The sequence below is a fragment of the Dermacentor silvarum genome, chromosome 1 (genome assembly GCF_013339745.2).
Source record: "Dermacentor silvarum isolate Dsil-2018 chromosome 1, BIME_Dsil_1.4, whole genome shotgun sequence".
Taxonomy (NCBI): Eukaryota; Metazoa; Arthropoda; class Arachnida; order Ixodida; family Ixodidae; genus Dermacentor; species Dermacentor silvarum.
In genome coordinates, this window is record NC_051154.1 from 221,856,495 (window position 1) to 221,872,207 (window position 15,713).

Below are 15,713 nucleotides of genomic sequence, written 5' to 3' on the forward strand. Positions count from 1 at the left end.
TGGCAACACCTTGGCAGTTTTCATCTGTGCTGGAAGCGCACTCATGGCAAATATAGTATTGACGATATGCGCGAGAACTGGTGACACGATACCTCCTACAAGTTTAATGACTTGCGCCGAAACGCATTGTCAATTCCAGAGGCTGTGTTTCGCAAAGTCTAAATAACTGAAGCCACCTGAAGCTCGTCTGTAGAGTGAAGGTAAAAAAGGTGATGGTATTATCATATTCGAAGAATGAAAACATTGGCCGAGAATATATTGCATGTGGAGTAATTTTGCTTAGCTAGAAGGCAGAACGAAGTGTATTTAGAAAGTAAACTTAATCGAGATTCGTTCCTATACAACAAAGTATGCGTCGCTCCTGGTTATTTCCTTCAAGTGCGCAGCTTCTAAAAGCACATCCACAATTTGTGGAATTATGGCAATTAGAACGATAAAAAATAAGGACGTCACTTGATTATGGTATACGCAACTTGCTCGTTGATTACGTCCAAAATGAAATAGTGACAAGGACTATATTAAACTATGATGTGTGAAGAAAACCTGAAACTAATCATAATCAAGTCACCTAGTCACTTGAAATACAAAATATCGTTGGCTGCAGTCACCACAGGTTGTGACGCCGAATGCTGTTTGTTCGACAAGTTCGCTAGTATACTTGTGCCTTTGTGCTGACACGTTTCTCCTGCTGTAAACAATGATCCTTTGCTAAGCACAAAGAAGCTATTACTGGAGTAGCCAAGTATTCTTTAAGTAATATTGTCTAACAGTGGTAATTTCGACACAGACACCAAGAAGAGAAGAGAGAAAGCAACGGTAGGGAGATCAAGAAAAGAAAAAAAAAAACATGCTCGTCCGGTTTTCTATCCAACGCCAGGGGCAAAGGTTAAGGAAAGAAACATAAATAAGGTGGAGAGAGAGAGGGAGGCACTAGCACTGTGCACACAGCAAGCTGGTCATCACTCCCGCAATCGGTCACTCAGGCCAGTTCTAACAATGCCGGCGTTGCTTCGTGAGCCTGAAACACATGAGGTCATGCTCCTAGGATCATTGTCTTTGAAGATTGTCTAGAATGGAGCTGGTTTAGCTCACATCTGGCTGTCGCGCTCGATGTCGTAATGAGGACAAAAATGCGAGAATTGCCTTTTCAATGCTGCGGGAATCGCACGTGAGAGTGTCTGCTATTCTAATGAGGAATGAGTAAGGTGTCGTAAAAGCCACAAAAGAAAGAAGAATTGCCTTTTATTATTTACTTATCAATAAGCGTTTCTTTCTGTCTCTCCTAGCCAGACACGGGCGAGTCAAGAGAAAGACAGACGACCAAGAAGAAAAGGCCGGGAGGTTCACCAAGACCTCGCCCGGTTGGCTACCCTATGCTTAGAGATGTGGAAAGGGGAAGAGATAGATGAGAAAAAGAAGCAAATTTGCATCGCAGGAGCGGGAAAGGTGCGATGACTGTGGCAGCTTCAACGAGTGGTCAACTCTGTGAAGACGGCAGTTTGCGACACTCGGGGGCGTTCCATAAAGCTTGCGTCTAGGTGTGAGCAAACAAACGAAGGCCCATCTCAGCGTCCGTGCTCGGCAAAGGTATAGGAATTGTCCGATATTTTTATTCGATTACCAGGCCACATCATAAGCAACGTGTTTATTCACGTTGTCACAGTGACGTGGAAGTCATTCAAAGGGAACGTCATGTAAGTTGCAGCGGGCTTCGCGAAAAACTTGTTTTCTCATACTGATTCCTCTTGGGTACTGCGTCGTAGGGCTCGCTGAAACTATGAGCTACTGTCTGAGCAAAACACGAGTCAATTTCGAGGATGTGCTGACAGGATCGTATCAGACACCTCGAACTTGTTCGGAACAAATATGGCTTGGGTAAACCCGCACATATAGGAGATAATGGAGAAGACTGATCAATCATAGAATACCTGAAGGGTTAATTGTGTCTCACCTATTTGTGAACCATCAGCTCGTTTTTTGGGCTACAGCATCGTCGTGAAGCATCGCTTTGCTTGAGCGCCCAGACGAAAATATATACTCGTGTACTGTGAAAGCGTAGCTTCGAATTTCTCACCACCTCGGTAATGCTTCAAACTTCGCCTATGTCCCAGCACTCTAGTTTTAGCCTTGTATAGGACCACCTTCACACGATGCAGCAATTGCAAGCGCTCACGTCTCTGCAAAGCGTTGCACTTTGCCACTAAAAGGCATCGACACGCTGTTAATCGGAAAAAGCGGATGTAAAGCAGGCCGAACTCTTTATTTTTACTGTGATGCGCTATGGAGGAAAATAATATTATCATGTCACCTGTATCAGTAACAGCCTATTCTTTTGGGAAGATTATCATATGTCGCCAAGAGGGTGTTGTCAATTCCATTTCCTATTTTAGCCTGTTTGAGTGTTCGAGAGTCACAAATGGGGTAGTGGTGATGGCTTGTATTTTTCGCAGGATTTTGTCAAAACGAACAAGCGCGACTGGCCGCTTGAGGCGCTTTGCGTGTATCGCGCGCTTCTTTCACGCTCGGAAAAACCCTGTTATGTAGCACGTATTGAGCAACACAAAACTGTATCGGAAGTAGTTCATGTTGCTCTACAATTTTCTCCTTCACACTTTTAATCTAATTCAAATATTTGAGAAGTTGATTTATTAAATAATTAAGACTAATTATGCAATTAGGCGGAATGCAAAAATTGCTGTGGTTTGGCTTTGGTTAACCCTGGTTGATAGCGAAAGCTTCACTTCCCTGGCTAGGCCCATTGTCGAGCTGTGGCCGAGGTGTGGTGTCGCAATGATATTGTCACCTGTAAGTAGTGGGAATAGGGCAAGCGCAGAGGCGCAAGAAGAAAGAAGGGCGCGTGCTCACCGCCCCGCTCGACAGCTAGCTCTCGCCGCCGTTTTCTTCAGAGCCCAGCCGCTAACCGCCGTCAGCAGATGCTAACCGCCGTCAGCCCCCTTTTGAAGACGCGTGGCAATATACAGACAAGTTTGCAATGAATACAGCGTTTATTCATCATTTTTTATGCCTATAAAGGCACTGCGGTGATCAGTAAAGTAGTGAGACTTGGTTGCAACTCGCAGCCGGGCCCAACTCTACTCGGGCAACGGTGGCAATGTCACCTTTCAGGGCTCCGTAAAGGCCTAAATATAGTCCGACGTAGCGTGCACGAGCGCACACGTTATGCCACGTTGGAGAGAAGAACAGTGGCTATAGTTCGACCGATAGTTCGACGTACTGGTGCCGCCAACGTAACCGGACGCGTGGCCAATGCGCTCCGACGCGCCCGGCATCAGATGACGCTCGCCCGCGTGCCGATAACGTCGGACTATAAACGCGCCTTATAGCTCTCTTGTGGTTTAACCTCTAGCTCTCAAGGTGAAAAGTGTTGAGTCGCCGACGGCTGCCCGAGAGAGAGAGAGAGAAACAACTTTATTTAAATAAAGATCGTGCTTCGTTACTGTGGGTGGAGCCCCTCTTCCAGGGCCCCACTGGCTATTGCGGCGCGCCGGCCTGGTCAAGGGTCGCCAATTGGCTTCCCAAGTCCAGTTCAGAGAGTCGCGCCTCCCACGACCAATTGTTTAGTGTATCGTGAAGTAGCGGCGACACGGCGTCTGACGCACGCTGCGTGCATTGGTAAGTGATGTGTTCTAGTGTCGGGATGGAGTCGCACCATGGACATCTGTCGCTGTGTTTGTTGGGAAATATTTTGTGCAGTCTATGTAAGTGTGGGTAGGTGTTTGTCTGTATTCGGCGCCAGTCCCTCGCCTGTCGCCTGTTGAGCTTGGGGTGAGGTGGAGCTTTGGATCGTCTTCCTAGTCGTTGTGCCTCAAGTATGTCTCTCGGTGTGCTGCCGGGTGTCGGAAAGGCGTCCGTTCGAGCGGTATGTATCGCGGCTCGGCCTGTTATACCTCGAGCCAGACGATCCGCCCGATCGTTGCCTTCCACTCCGGTGTGCGCGGGACACAAGGTTATCCCGTGGTCCATATGGAGGCTTGGTCCTTGTATGCGAAGGACCCCGGCCGGTAGAACTCCCCGAAGGAAGAGGCGGCAGGCGTCTTGCGAGTCTGTGAGTATATAAGCCGACTGGCTCTTGGCGTCAGCGTCTCGGATGGCTAGGGCTATGGCCGCGGAAACCGCCGTGGCGCTTGAAGTCGTGCGTACGGACGCTGCTACGATCGGTCTCCCCCGGTTTGTCGCGACAGCTACATAAGTGCGTCAGTAAAGTATGTGTCTGCGTCCTCCTGCCTTTTGCGCAGGATGGCTGCTCGGGCTTGTCGCCGTTTCACGTGGAAGTGAGGGTTCATGTGACGTGGGATGGGGTTCACATGCATTCTTGCTCGTAGATCAGGTGGCATAAGTATGGTCTCGTCTCCGCAGAACTGTGGCGTTAGAGGGTATCGTAGTCGTGTTAGCACGGAGCGCCCCTGGGGTGTTGCGTTTAGTCTTTCGCGCTGGGCCATGAGTGTGGCCGCGGCGAGTTCTTCGTATGTGTTCATCATGCCCAGCTCGCTGAAACGGTCAGTGCTCGTGTTTTCGGGCAGGCCGAGTGCCGCCTTGCAGGCAATCCGGAGCAGTCGATTTGCTTGGTCGATGTCAGTTTGTACGGGCCGCTTGGAAAGGAAGAGCGTAAGTGATTCTGCTTATGACGAAGGCCTGTACTAATTTCATAGTGTCTGTCTCCGTCATTCCCTCTCTGTTACGTGCTATTCTGTTAATGAGGCTACTAACACTGCGAATTGTGCGATTGAGTTTGGACAGGGCGATGCCGGCACTGCCCGTTTCCTGTATATGCATTCCGAGCACTCGTAGCTGCTGGACTTTTCGGATAGGTTCTCCGTCTAGAAGTAGTTGTAACGGTGGAGCTCTGTTGGCTTGAGTTCTTGGTGGTCGAATATGTATGTATTCTGATTTGCTCGGTGCGCATGCCCGAGGTAGTGCAATGTTCAAAAAAAAAAATGTCGCAGTTTCGCCCGAAAGGCGAAGCATCAATTGCGATAGCAAATTAGCAGAGAGCTATACGGAGTAAGGATAGTAGTTTTATCGGCTGCATAAACTTGGACACATTCGCTTACTAACTGAATTAACAAGCATGGTGTCAGCGTGCACAAGCAAACATGAATAGATCACACTCGATGACCGCAGATAACCACTGTCAAAACGCTGGCGTGAGCGAAGGTTCTTGCGGTCTATCGCTTCAATAGAAACTTGAGCGGCGAAAGCACAGCGCATACAAAGATAAGAGCCGTGGGGGATCGCTTTCAAGATACGGAGCGCCCGACAGCCCGCAACGCCGCTAAGTACAAGTACGCGGTTGCTCACAGTGTAGAAACCGCACCCCCTCCCTCCCGCGCAGCCTTCCCGCTTTCCTCCTTTCGCGAGGGAGATTGAGTCGCCAGTTCCCCTTGCGCCCGGTCGCAAGATACGCATTTGGTGCCCCAGCACAGCGTCACCCCACCTCTCTCCTCCCATACCGCCACGGCTTTTCGCGCGACGGAAGTCGCGTTTGCTCTCCGCTGTGCGTTCGCTCTTCGTGAAGGCGCGCGTCCCCGGCGCGCTTTCACTCGCACATACGGCGCTGCGGACGATTTTATCGTTCTTGGACTTTATACGGAACTTCACGGTGACGGCCACGACGACTGCGACGCCCACGGCAGAAATCTGCTTGTAATGTCGAATAATTGCTATCGCAATAAAATCTGTGTATCTCCAAGCGATGGCAAACAACATTACGTTGGTTCTGTCCAGCTACGTGGCATTTGCATATTTTTAAAATCTTGGCGCATGATAGTTGGGACGCCCTGTATGTCTGTTTAAAGCAACGACCACGATGGCATGATGACCACGGCATACCATGAAATACATGTCATGTCTTTCATGTCACTTATGCCATTCATGTCATGTCATGCATGCATATCTTGTCATGCATATGCTGCATATATCCAGTTAAAGAAACGTGCACGACGGCAACAGGACTCGGAGCATATACATAGTGGCGCAAATATCATGAACATTAGGCCACGTCATTCATGTCATGTCATGCATATATTGACATACGTGCATATCCAGTTAAAGAAACTACCGACGACATCACGACCACGATGACATACCTAGGGGTCAGAGCTAGTAGACAATTTGGTTCACTGACAGATGTACTCAATGTAAAGCATGATTCGCATTCAAATGTCACACCAAATTGAAAGTGCACGTTTCCGCGTGTTAACAAGCCATCGTGAAGAGTCCACAAAGTCTCAAGCCAAGGTGTTTTTATTTGTCCTGAATACGACAAAGGTAAAAAGTTGTAAACTTTCATTACAACAAGGGGAAAGGTTGCCCGGAGTCCTCGATGGCACACCTCTGGACAATGTAGGAACATTCAGCCCATGGAAGGCTCATTTCTTGAATATTTTTGAAAGTGGGCTACATTCAGTGGTGGTGGTCGTGGTGCCCGGCCTCTGGATCGCAGCTGGTTGCAGCACGGTGGATCTCCGTGATTTGAGGCTTCTGTAAAAATCAAAAATAAACGTCCACATATAATATATATATATATATATATATATATATATATATATAATAGTATTATTACTTCAACAGCGATATATATATATATATATATATATATATATATATATATAGCACTGTTGAAGTAATAATACGGTCAAACTGAAGCCCACAGACAACAACAGGCCACAGCAGCAGACAGATTCTTTTCCTTTCTTCATGCCCTTTCTCACGTTAAACGTACTTCGTTCCCACGTGCCCAGCTCCTAAAAACCACATCTGTAAAAAACTACTGCCTTCACAATCGCTCTTATACTTGCAAATCATCACAACGGTATTGAAATTACGAAACTGCAATGCAACCAGCTTATAGCCGAGGGTCGCAATCACAAATCATCTCGTTCGTAAGCGTCCCTTCTCACAGGTGGGACGCCTTCGCTAATAATATTTCCCTTTCGAAAATCTTTGGCTGGTGCTCCTTACGACCTCATCTATCACGAGAACTGCTTCGTGCATACGAGCCCACATGCAGTACACATGAAGTTTGTTTGGATATAAACATCATTTCTAGCTCCCAAGCGCACAAGTTTGCAGAAAGGGAAGTTTTGAATGAGTAGGTTCAAGTATTATTTCAATGAGTAGAATAGTAGAATCAATTAGTGTAATGCTTAAGTTGAGGACCCGTTTGCGCCTTGTCTGTCGGCTGTGCAAAAAGGCAATATGTACATATTTTTGACAAGGCACATCCTCCTTTTGCGAGTGCTTTGCAACTGTCCCACGCGGAGAGAATCTATATCAGGGTATTCGTTGGGGTACCTCCATGATAAAGTTAACGCGACTTCACTGTTTTCCTTACACACACCCACTGTGGTGCCTCCATGGCTAAGGCGTTGTGGTGCTGAAGAAGAGGTCGTGGGTTCGATTCCATTTCGATGGAGACGAAACACAAAAAACGTTCGTGTGCCATGCTTTGGGTGAACGTTAACGAAGCCCAGGTGCCCACGGTGATTCGGAGCTCTCCACTGCGTCATCCCTCACCCTCATAACCTCTGTGCAGTTTCGGCCACGTTAAGATCCATAACTTAATTTCATTCCGCCACCGCTTCTTTTTTATTCGCCGCTTCTCAGTTTGCTGATTGGAAACGGTTCTGAGCACTTGCGAGACTGCCCTGAAGCAGCAATTTACTGGAACCACCGATGCCGATGGCTGTGAGCACAGAGAGGATATTCCGTTTTCCGTGAGGACGTTTTCGCGCATCTACGGGGAAAGCACACGAGGAACACTTAATTGCAGTGTGTATCGCCTGTTTCGTTGTGCTAAAAAGTAACAATGATGAATGTCTATAATTGACCCTCACGCTTGAAGTTAACCCCTGTCTATGTGGCCCCTTTTCCTACGAAATCTTATTCCGATCAGATTTTCGGAGTTTCATTTTTCGTACGGATGTCATTTTAGTCTCTGAGTGAATTCAATCTTGGGGTTTTTCAGGCCCAAACCACCATTTCATTATAAGGCATGCCGTAGTGGGGAACCCCGATTAATTTTGAGCACCAATGCATGGGACAAGGGTGTTTTTGCATTTCAGCCCCATCGAAATGCGGCCGCCGCGGACGGGATTTGATCCCGTGACCTTGTGCATAGCAGCCCAACGCCATAGCCGCTAAGCCACCGCGATGGGTCAGTCTCTGGTTCATCGGTTTGCCGAGCTTCAGGTAGTGCTAGTTTTATGTATTTTTAGGATTTTCCTCTTTGTGGGTTAACTTTTTAGCTCCTGTAGCAAATATTTCAAGGTAATTCCTCTATACAAACGAAGTTTTATTTTCGTATGTGTGTTTTTCTTTTTAGTTTTCCTACAACATCTGCATTTATCTTCATCATCGCGTTCCTTCACAATTAGCATAAAATAGTGGCTACGACGCCTCTAAGTAACCACAGTATTATAATTTGGCCATCGTAATATACGAGGAGATCAGTTTTAAGTTTTACGAAATTTTAAAAATCGCCTGTTGCAGATAACATAATTCTAGTCCTTAAGCTGGATTATTCAGAGAGGCGGACATTACTTGCAAGAGAAACCGAAATGCATGCTCAGCGAAATAACAAAAATCTCTAATTAACTTCTTAATTCACTACTTTACCACACATATTGCAATTTGCTCATCGTAGCCGGCGAGCTTGCAAGGCGCATCCACTCGGAAATAATTTCCAGAATGACCCGAGCTTGGAGATATTCGCCATCAAACGCCGTAAAAATGCACTGTTGTTCAACTTACGTTTTTACCAAAAGATTCTTCCGTGCATTAAAGCACAAAAGTAACTGGAACGCCCATGTATTTCGTCCCAGACTTTGGGAATTATTTTTTAAACTGGGTGTCATCCTAGAAATTCATTTCAAGTGGATACGTATTGCAAACTCACCGGCTACAATTAGTAAATTGCAATATGTGCCGTAATGTAACTAATTGTACTGTGATGTCCCCCCTCTCCCTATGTAATGCCCCTTGTGGGCCCTTAGGGTATCTGAATAAATAAATAAATGAAATAATGTATATAATTAGTAAGTTGTTTACTGATATTTTGTTAATCAGTTGAACATCTGTTTTGATTTCTCGTGCTAGTAGTGTCCGCCTTTTCGAATAATCCAGCTCCATTGCAAGAATTATGCTATCTGCCACAGGTGATTTTCTAAAATTCCGTAAAACTTAAAAACCATCACCCCGTATACAACACCCGTGGAATTCCTGCAAAGTTTCGCCGGGATCAGGCTTTTAGTTTTCTTGCAGTGGAAAGTGACGCTTGCGGTGAACGCTTTTGAGAACGCTTTCTTTTTTCTTGCGGTTTCGCTGCTCTTAACAGTTTCGGTCTAAAACGAGATTAGCAGTTTGCATGCACCTCCAGTCAGTAGCCGCTAGCACAATGTGAATTGGAAACCAAACCAGGAACATGGTATTCTCGCACTATCTGTCCAAAAACCTGCACGTTCAGAAACTAATCATTTACAACATTCCCCTGGCTGAAGTCGTCAGCTGCAGTAAATTAATTTGCTAATTACCTTTCCGAAAATAAATAACTTTCATTTCAAATTCCAGTGTTTTGAACGTAATGACTCTTGAGCTTTTTTTTATTCTTCCAAATACATTTTAGTTCATTTTCCGTTTTTATTAGCGCTCACTTCTGGCAAATGAAACAAGCAGTAGTAAAAAATAAAGGGCGCATATGTCAGTGGCTATCATTCCTTATAATATCTAGAGCAAGCGGCTTCATAAATTATAACGCCCACGTTGTGGAAGATCGACTCACCGTGAAGTGGTTGGCCATGGCGGATTCCTGTTGAAGCAAAATAGACAAAAATTTGATCAGTCTTCGAAAGTTTCGCGCATACCTTTTTGTACCCCTTTATTTATTAAAAATGCAGTGGCACTCGTTCTTGTATTTAATGTACAGTACAAATTTTGAGAACTATCTTTTGTTGTTAACGAAATATCGAGGCGACTAACGAACGTAGTCATTTTATTGTCATTCATAATTTCTTCATACTAATCAATAATGCTGCTACTAGTAGCACTGATTTACATTATTTGGGCTGCGCAAGGTCAGGATTTCTGCTGGCTTCATTTTACAGGAGTGTTCCAAAACACAACGCACTGCCATTGCTTCCACATTCGTTAAGTCTTGCTTAACTCGAGCCACAGCTGTGGTCATGCTGCATCATTACATGCTGTAAAGTTTCTTGTTGTGTTAAGCTTCCCTGATTCTCGCGTTTATATCATCTAAAGAGCTAATTTCACTATCCGGCATTGAGAATACGATTTTGAACAAAAAGAAATACCGATTCGGTTAACGGCGGCCGCAACTTAGGCATGTTTGTGTGTCCGCAAAAGTGCCGAAACCACATGAGCCAGCCGCATTTGCGTAGCCATTATTGCTTTTTTACTAATATTTCTGATAGCTACCTTTGAATGCCTTGTATGATCCTGTTTGAAACGCTCCCCAAGAACATAACTTATACACCTTGTGGGCCACGACTTCATGCAAAATATGACGTTAACGCCTTACTGGCCAGCTCGTATGTAGCCCTAAATTATGCCTTACTGTGCGATTGTATATCATATGTACTAAAACTCCCAGAGAGGAAACAATAACTCACCAGGTTGTTTCCGACGCAGAGCTTCCGGATGACGCAGCTCCAGTCCTGGCAGCTGAGAGTCCTCAAGGCTTTGTCAAAGCTTTGGTTCGCCTGCATTACATGGCCAAGGAAAGTTACACTGAAGAAGGTTGACACAAATATGACTCGTGCTTCAATTTATATTGGATTAAAAGACTAAACCGCTCGTACGCAAGAATGGTTCATAATAAAAGGCACTGGCTAACAGTGACAGCAAACCAGCACATAACCAAGCCAAATTCCGACAAACAGGTGCTAAGCACACTATCTTAGCGAATCAACAGAGCATAAAATCACCAACTTGATGCAAAATGTGTGTGTTTTGACCGACGCAATGTCGAGCGACTTGGTGGGGGGATTCATGTTACTAAAACATATAGGTGCGCAAACATGGACACATTAACCAACGAAAAGTGTTTTGCTGTGTTTAGTGGCGTTTAATTTTGTTTTCCTTTTCGTTTCTCATAGTGTGCGTGTTTGCAAGTTTGTCTTTTAGTAAGATGTGTGCGTGTTCACAGAATTATATTCTACACATGCGCGTGTCGACATGTCCGCAAACAAATATTAGGGCATGTATGCGTACTCAATAAATACAAGACATCCTCTTTAAACACACATAAAGCTTCTTCGTTTCAAGTCTACTTCATAACTGCTGGCATGAATGTGAATCAAGTCTGCGTTCGCGGGCGCCTGTGCTGTGCTTTTGTGCATGCACCTCACTGCTCGCAATTGTGTAGGCGCATCGCGAAATTCAGACGTAATTTCATTCGAAGCGGCTGGTTAATCGCCTCCTTGCAAAGAAAAAGAAAAAAAACCCAGATGTGGAGTCGTTCCTTATTAATCTCGTAAAAAAATTTCTGTACAAAACTTTTTCACCAGCTACAATACCGCCGGTAAGATACGTTACGGGAGAGCAGCCTCCATTAAATATTGTGTCGCATATTTACATCATCACAAATTTACAGTCTACTGTGGGCACAAGTAGGCTAATAATTCGTAGCACCTCATGCGAAACACCATTCTGTCATGTGCTTCCGCGAGATCCATCTGGGCCTCTTCCATCCCATTAAACTCTCTCGTCAAAAGCTCAACAACTTGAAATAACGCTTCAGAAATGGAATAAAACCTAACTAACACACCAGCGCACTCTCGAGTCACAAGCTATAACATATATAGCTCTTGCTCTTACCCCTCGTGAGATGCGGAGCCCAATGCATTGGAGTTCATTTTTCAGCTGTTCGTCTTGTTTATCTGCGCAGAAGAAAATCAAGCACTGCGGTCATGGAGACAGACAGCAAAAACATACCAGGACACGCTTGTTGCAGAGATATTTCAATGGCACATAACGCGCGTTGATTTTACAAATCCCCTTCTATATTTCGGCCAAGGATGTCCATATGCACCCCGCAAGTATCACAAAGTAAACAAAGCTGCGAGTGAAAAAAAAAATGTGGGAGGTCCAAGTCATCACAAACTTTGGAACTCGTCACGCCATTAATACGCTATGGGCCCGAATATTTCCAGCAAATATCATTCTCACCTTCGCGGGCGTTACAATAGGAGCTCACATTTACCTTTCAATGGCATTCATGTACGCGTATACTCGACTTTCGAAGGATTACGAAACGGAACGTCAATTCAAAACCGCCATTAGAAGTTCCTTAGTTTTGAAAATAAACAAGCATAGAGGTACAAGGGTAAAATTAGGCGCACTGAGTCCTATGGCATTTGTCCGGATTTTGGGTCATGCACTATATAACCATACCCAGTGTATACTCACCGCAGAGTTCGACGTGGTGAGCAAAGCTCACAGCGGCGACGGTGGTGAGCAGGACACAGACAAGAAATGCCTTCATGGTAACTCTCTGGCTTTTCAGGATATGGGAACAGTAGAATCAGAAAGCTCAAACGAAGCTAGTAGTTTGTAGGGGTGATACGCGCCCCTTTTTATATCGCCAAGAACGTTGCATTCGAGCTACTGCAACGCAGGCAAGTTGCCACGTACACGAGGTGCAGACAGATGTCGCCGAGACGAGAAATAATGAGGGGCCTTCGGCTCTATTGGTCAGACATGGCGTCAGGACCAAGTTACACGTGTGATTCCTGACGGTGCCAACAACCTCCTCCCACTCTTATTGACGCATCCCGCTTATGAACCGGCACGCACTGCATCTGAAAACTGCCGCCGCACGTGAGAGAACCAAGGACACGAATCGCGCGCCACCGAAGACGCGCGCCGTTTCCCACTGTCTGCAATGTTGGTTGCGCGACATCGGGAAATAAACATCGCGTACTTCCTCTTTGTACCAGTGGCTGAGTTGGGAATTGGGTCCGTTGGCTGAGCGCTGCCTTATTGCCATTGGAGCTGTGTACTGTGATGTCGTCGGTTATTTTATTTTAATTTCACCATTTCTTCACGCTTCTTGGACGCTCATTCCAAAGTGTCTTGGCACACTCCACGTGCAGCTAAAGGGTTCTGCGCAATGTTTCCTCCTGCGCCACTGACTTTCTTGCTTTTTTCCCACGATAAACGTGTGAATATCGATGTCTGATTGCAAGCATGAAGGTCTTCGTGGTAGCGGATATGCGCTGCAGAGAAAGCAACTTGCTAAAAGCAGTAGCGTCTCTTTAACTTTAGGTTCTTTTCGTCACATGCACGTTTTCTCGCCGAACGATCCTTGTAAGCACGGCAGTACTGCTACAATTCAATGAGGTGTGTGCCTGAATATTAGTGCTTTCCTGTCTTTGACTATATGCAGAGGATATTAACAGTAGTGGGCTTCAGTTCACAGAGCTGGGTTTCTTTTTTTTTTTTTTGAACTTCATAGTTTCGCTGCGGCAATTGAAATGCTGAAGGTTATAATCAGATTCAGATATTTAGAAACAGAGTATTTTATATGGGGAGTAAATTTTTCCTATTTATCTGAAATCTTCCAAATCTTATGTGAGCTCCATCAACCAAGTAGCCCGCCTCATCGCATTGACGACTTTTTCATAGCTAGAAATGGAAATAAAGATTACTAGAAAATAAAGTGATCGATATTTGTTCTTATACATCAGAGTGCGCATCACTCTTGGTTATTTCATTCGAGTGCGCAGCTTTTAAAAGCACATGTTAGCCACCTTCACAATTTGTAGGATTGCGACAATTAAAATAATAAAAAATAAAGACGTCACTATCAATTGACTATGGTTTACGTAACATGCTAGTTGATTACGCCTAAAATCAAAAACGATAGTGACTACATTAAACTATGGTATGTAAAAAAACTGCCACCAATCACCATTAACTTACCCAGTCATCAGAAATACAAGTAATAAGTAACATTTTCTAACAGCGGTAATTTCGACACTTGCACGAAGAAGAGAAGAGAGAGATACAAGTTTTAATGATTTGCTGGAGAAACAGGTAGGGAGCTAAACAACTAAAAAGAAAACACGCTCGTCCGGTTTCCTCCCCAACACAAGCGAAAAAAAGTTAAGAGGAAGCTTTAACTCGGGCATAACTCCGACGCGGCCTATTGAAATACATGTAAAACGCAGAAACACTTTTCTGAGATAACCCCTGGACCAATTTTAATAAAGTTAGTTGCATTTGAGAGAGAGAGAGTTAAATTCTAGTGACTGTTGAACGCCGAATTTCGCTTTAGGGCCTGAATGTCTTAAAAAGACTTTCCAAAAATTCGAAAATTCGAAAAAATAGCAGCACCAATTTTACAAATTAATAGCTCTGCATCAAGCACAGACATCGCGGTTCTGCAAACGGACAAATTCGGTATGTCAATTAACATCTTACGTGGATTTGTTACGTTGTGTACAAGGGTTCTGCAAACGCTGTATTTTAATATTACCAAATTTTTTAATATTCATGTGCAACATATCGATTTTGTCAGCTTTAGATGTACTATCAGATGCAATTCACATAATTTCGATATCGTTTTTGCTTGTTGAGTTACAGATTTGTAAACTTGATGGTTTAGCTTTCTGAAAATTTGCGATTTTTGACAATTTTAATAAAAAAATTACGACCAAATTCGAAAATTCGAAACGAACAATCACTAGATTTTCAGTTTTTTTTTTTTAATGCGGCAAACATCGCCAAATTTGGTGCAGCGGTTGCTGAGAAAACCTAATTCTCCTTTTACATGTATTTAGATAGGAGCACCCGAGCTAAAGCTTCCTCTTAAGGGTAGAAAACTAAATAAGGTAGAGAGAGAGAGAGAGGGAGGTGCTAAAACTGTGCGTACAGGAAGCTGCTCATCACTCCCGCAATGGGTCGCTGAGGCCTGTCGACTTCAATATTTTTAACAATGCCTGCGATACTTCGCAAACCTGAGGTGCATGAGGTCATGTTCCTGAATCTTTGTCCCCACGTCATCGTGGCCATCACCAACCCACAAGCCTTCATTGACGCTGTAAGAGCTCACTACGCATCTTGAATGGTCAACGTGTCATCCTTTTTGTACACCCACCACTTATGTAATACCCCCATAGTGGGGCCTTTAAGGTAATAAGGTGAAAGTGAAAGTCTCTGAAGATTGTCTAGAATCAAGCTTGTTTAACTCAAATTGACCGTCGGGCTCGATGTCGTAACGAGGACAAAAATACAAAACGCGTGCAATTTTCTTTTCACAGCTGCACGAATCGCAGATTGGAGTGTCTGTTATTCTAATGAGGAATGAGTGAGCTTTCGTAAAAGCCACTCTTAGCTAAAGATGGCAGAGTAGAAAGAGAGGGAGAGAATGAGACAAAAAAGGAAAGGCTGGGAGCTTAACCAAGCACGAACCCGGTTGGCTATCATCGACTTGGATAAAGAAAAAGGGGGAAAGATAGTTGACTAAAAGGTAAGTATATTTACATTGCAAGAGCGGGAAAGGTGCGAGGAAAGTGGCAGCTTCAACGAAGGGTCAACTTTGTCAGGACGGCAGTTTGAGACACTCGGTGGTGTACCAGGAAGCTTGCGTCTCGATGTGAGCAAGCAAACGAAGACCCTCTTAGCGTCCATTCTCGACAAGTGTATAGGAACTGCACGAGATTCTTTATGGGATG

General features: G+C 44.8%; 2 protein-coding genes across 2 annotated transcripts in view; both read right to left on the reverse strand.

Annotated features, from left to right (window-relative positions):
- LOC119437300 (antimicrobial peptide microplusin-like) overlaps positions 1–15,713 on the reverse strand; it is a 167,858-nt gene that overhangs the window by 133,582 nt on the left and 18,563 nt on the right. The gene's annotated exons all lie outside the window — the stretch shown is intronic.
- On the reverse strand, positions 6,249–12,758 carry LOC119436800 (antimicrobial peptide microplusin-like). The gene is made up of 5 exons (XM_037703790.2): positions 12,445–12,758; positions 11,854–11,915; positions 10,647–10,736; positions 9,800–9,826; positions 6,249–6,501 (listed from the first exon to the last, which is right to left on the reverse strand). Exons 1-5 carry the CDS (start codon positions 12,518–12,520, stop codon positions 6,424–6,426), a joined length of 333 nt encoding a protein of 110 aa, XP_037559718.1. The 5' UTR covers positions 12,521–12,758; the 3' UTR covers positions 6,249–6,423.

What these genes read in the sequence shown, in the direction of transcription:
- LOC119436800 (XM_037703790.2), bottom strand. Translation starts at nt 12,520, where the DNA reads ATGAAGGCATTTCTTGTCTGTGTCCTGCTCACCACCGTCGCCGCTGTG. An exon ending in TCACCACGTCGAACTCTGCG is followed by an intron (nt 11,916 to 12,444) that starts GTGAGTATACAC and finishes TCTTCTGCGCAG; the next exon opens with ATAAACAAGACGAACAGCTG. An exon ending in TCTGCGTCGGAAACAACCTG is followed by an intron (nt 9,827 to 10,646) that starts GTGAGTTATTGT and finishes TTGCTTCAACAG; the next exon opens with GAATCCGCCATGGCCAACCA.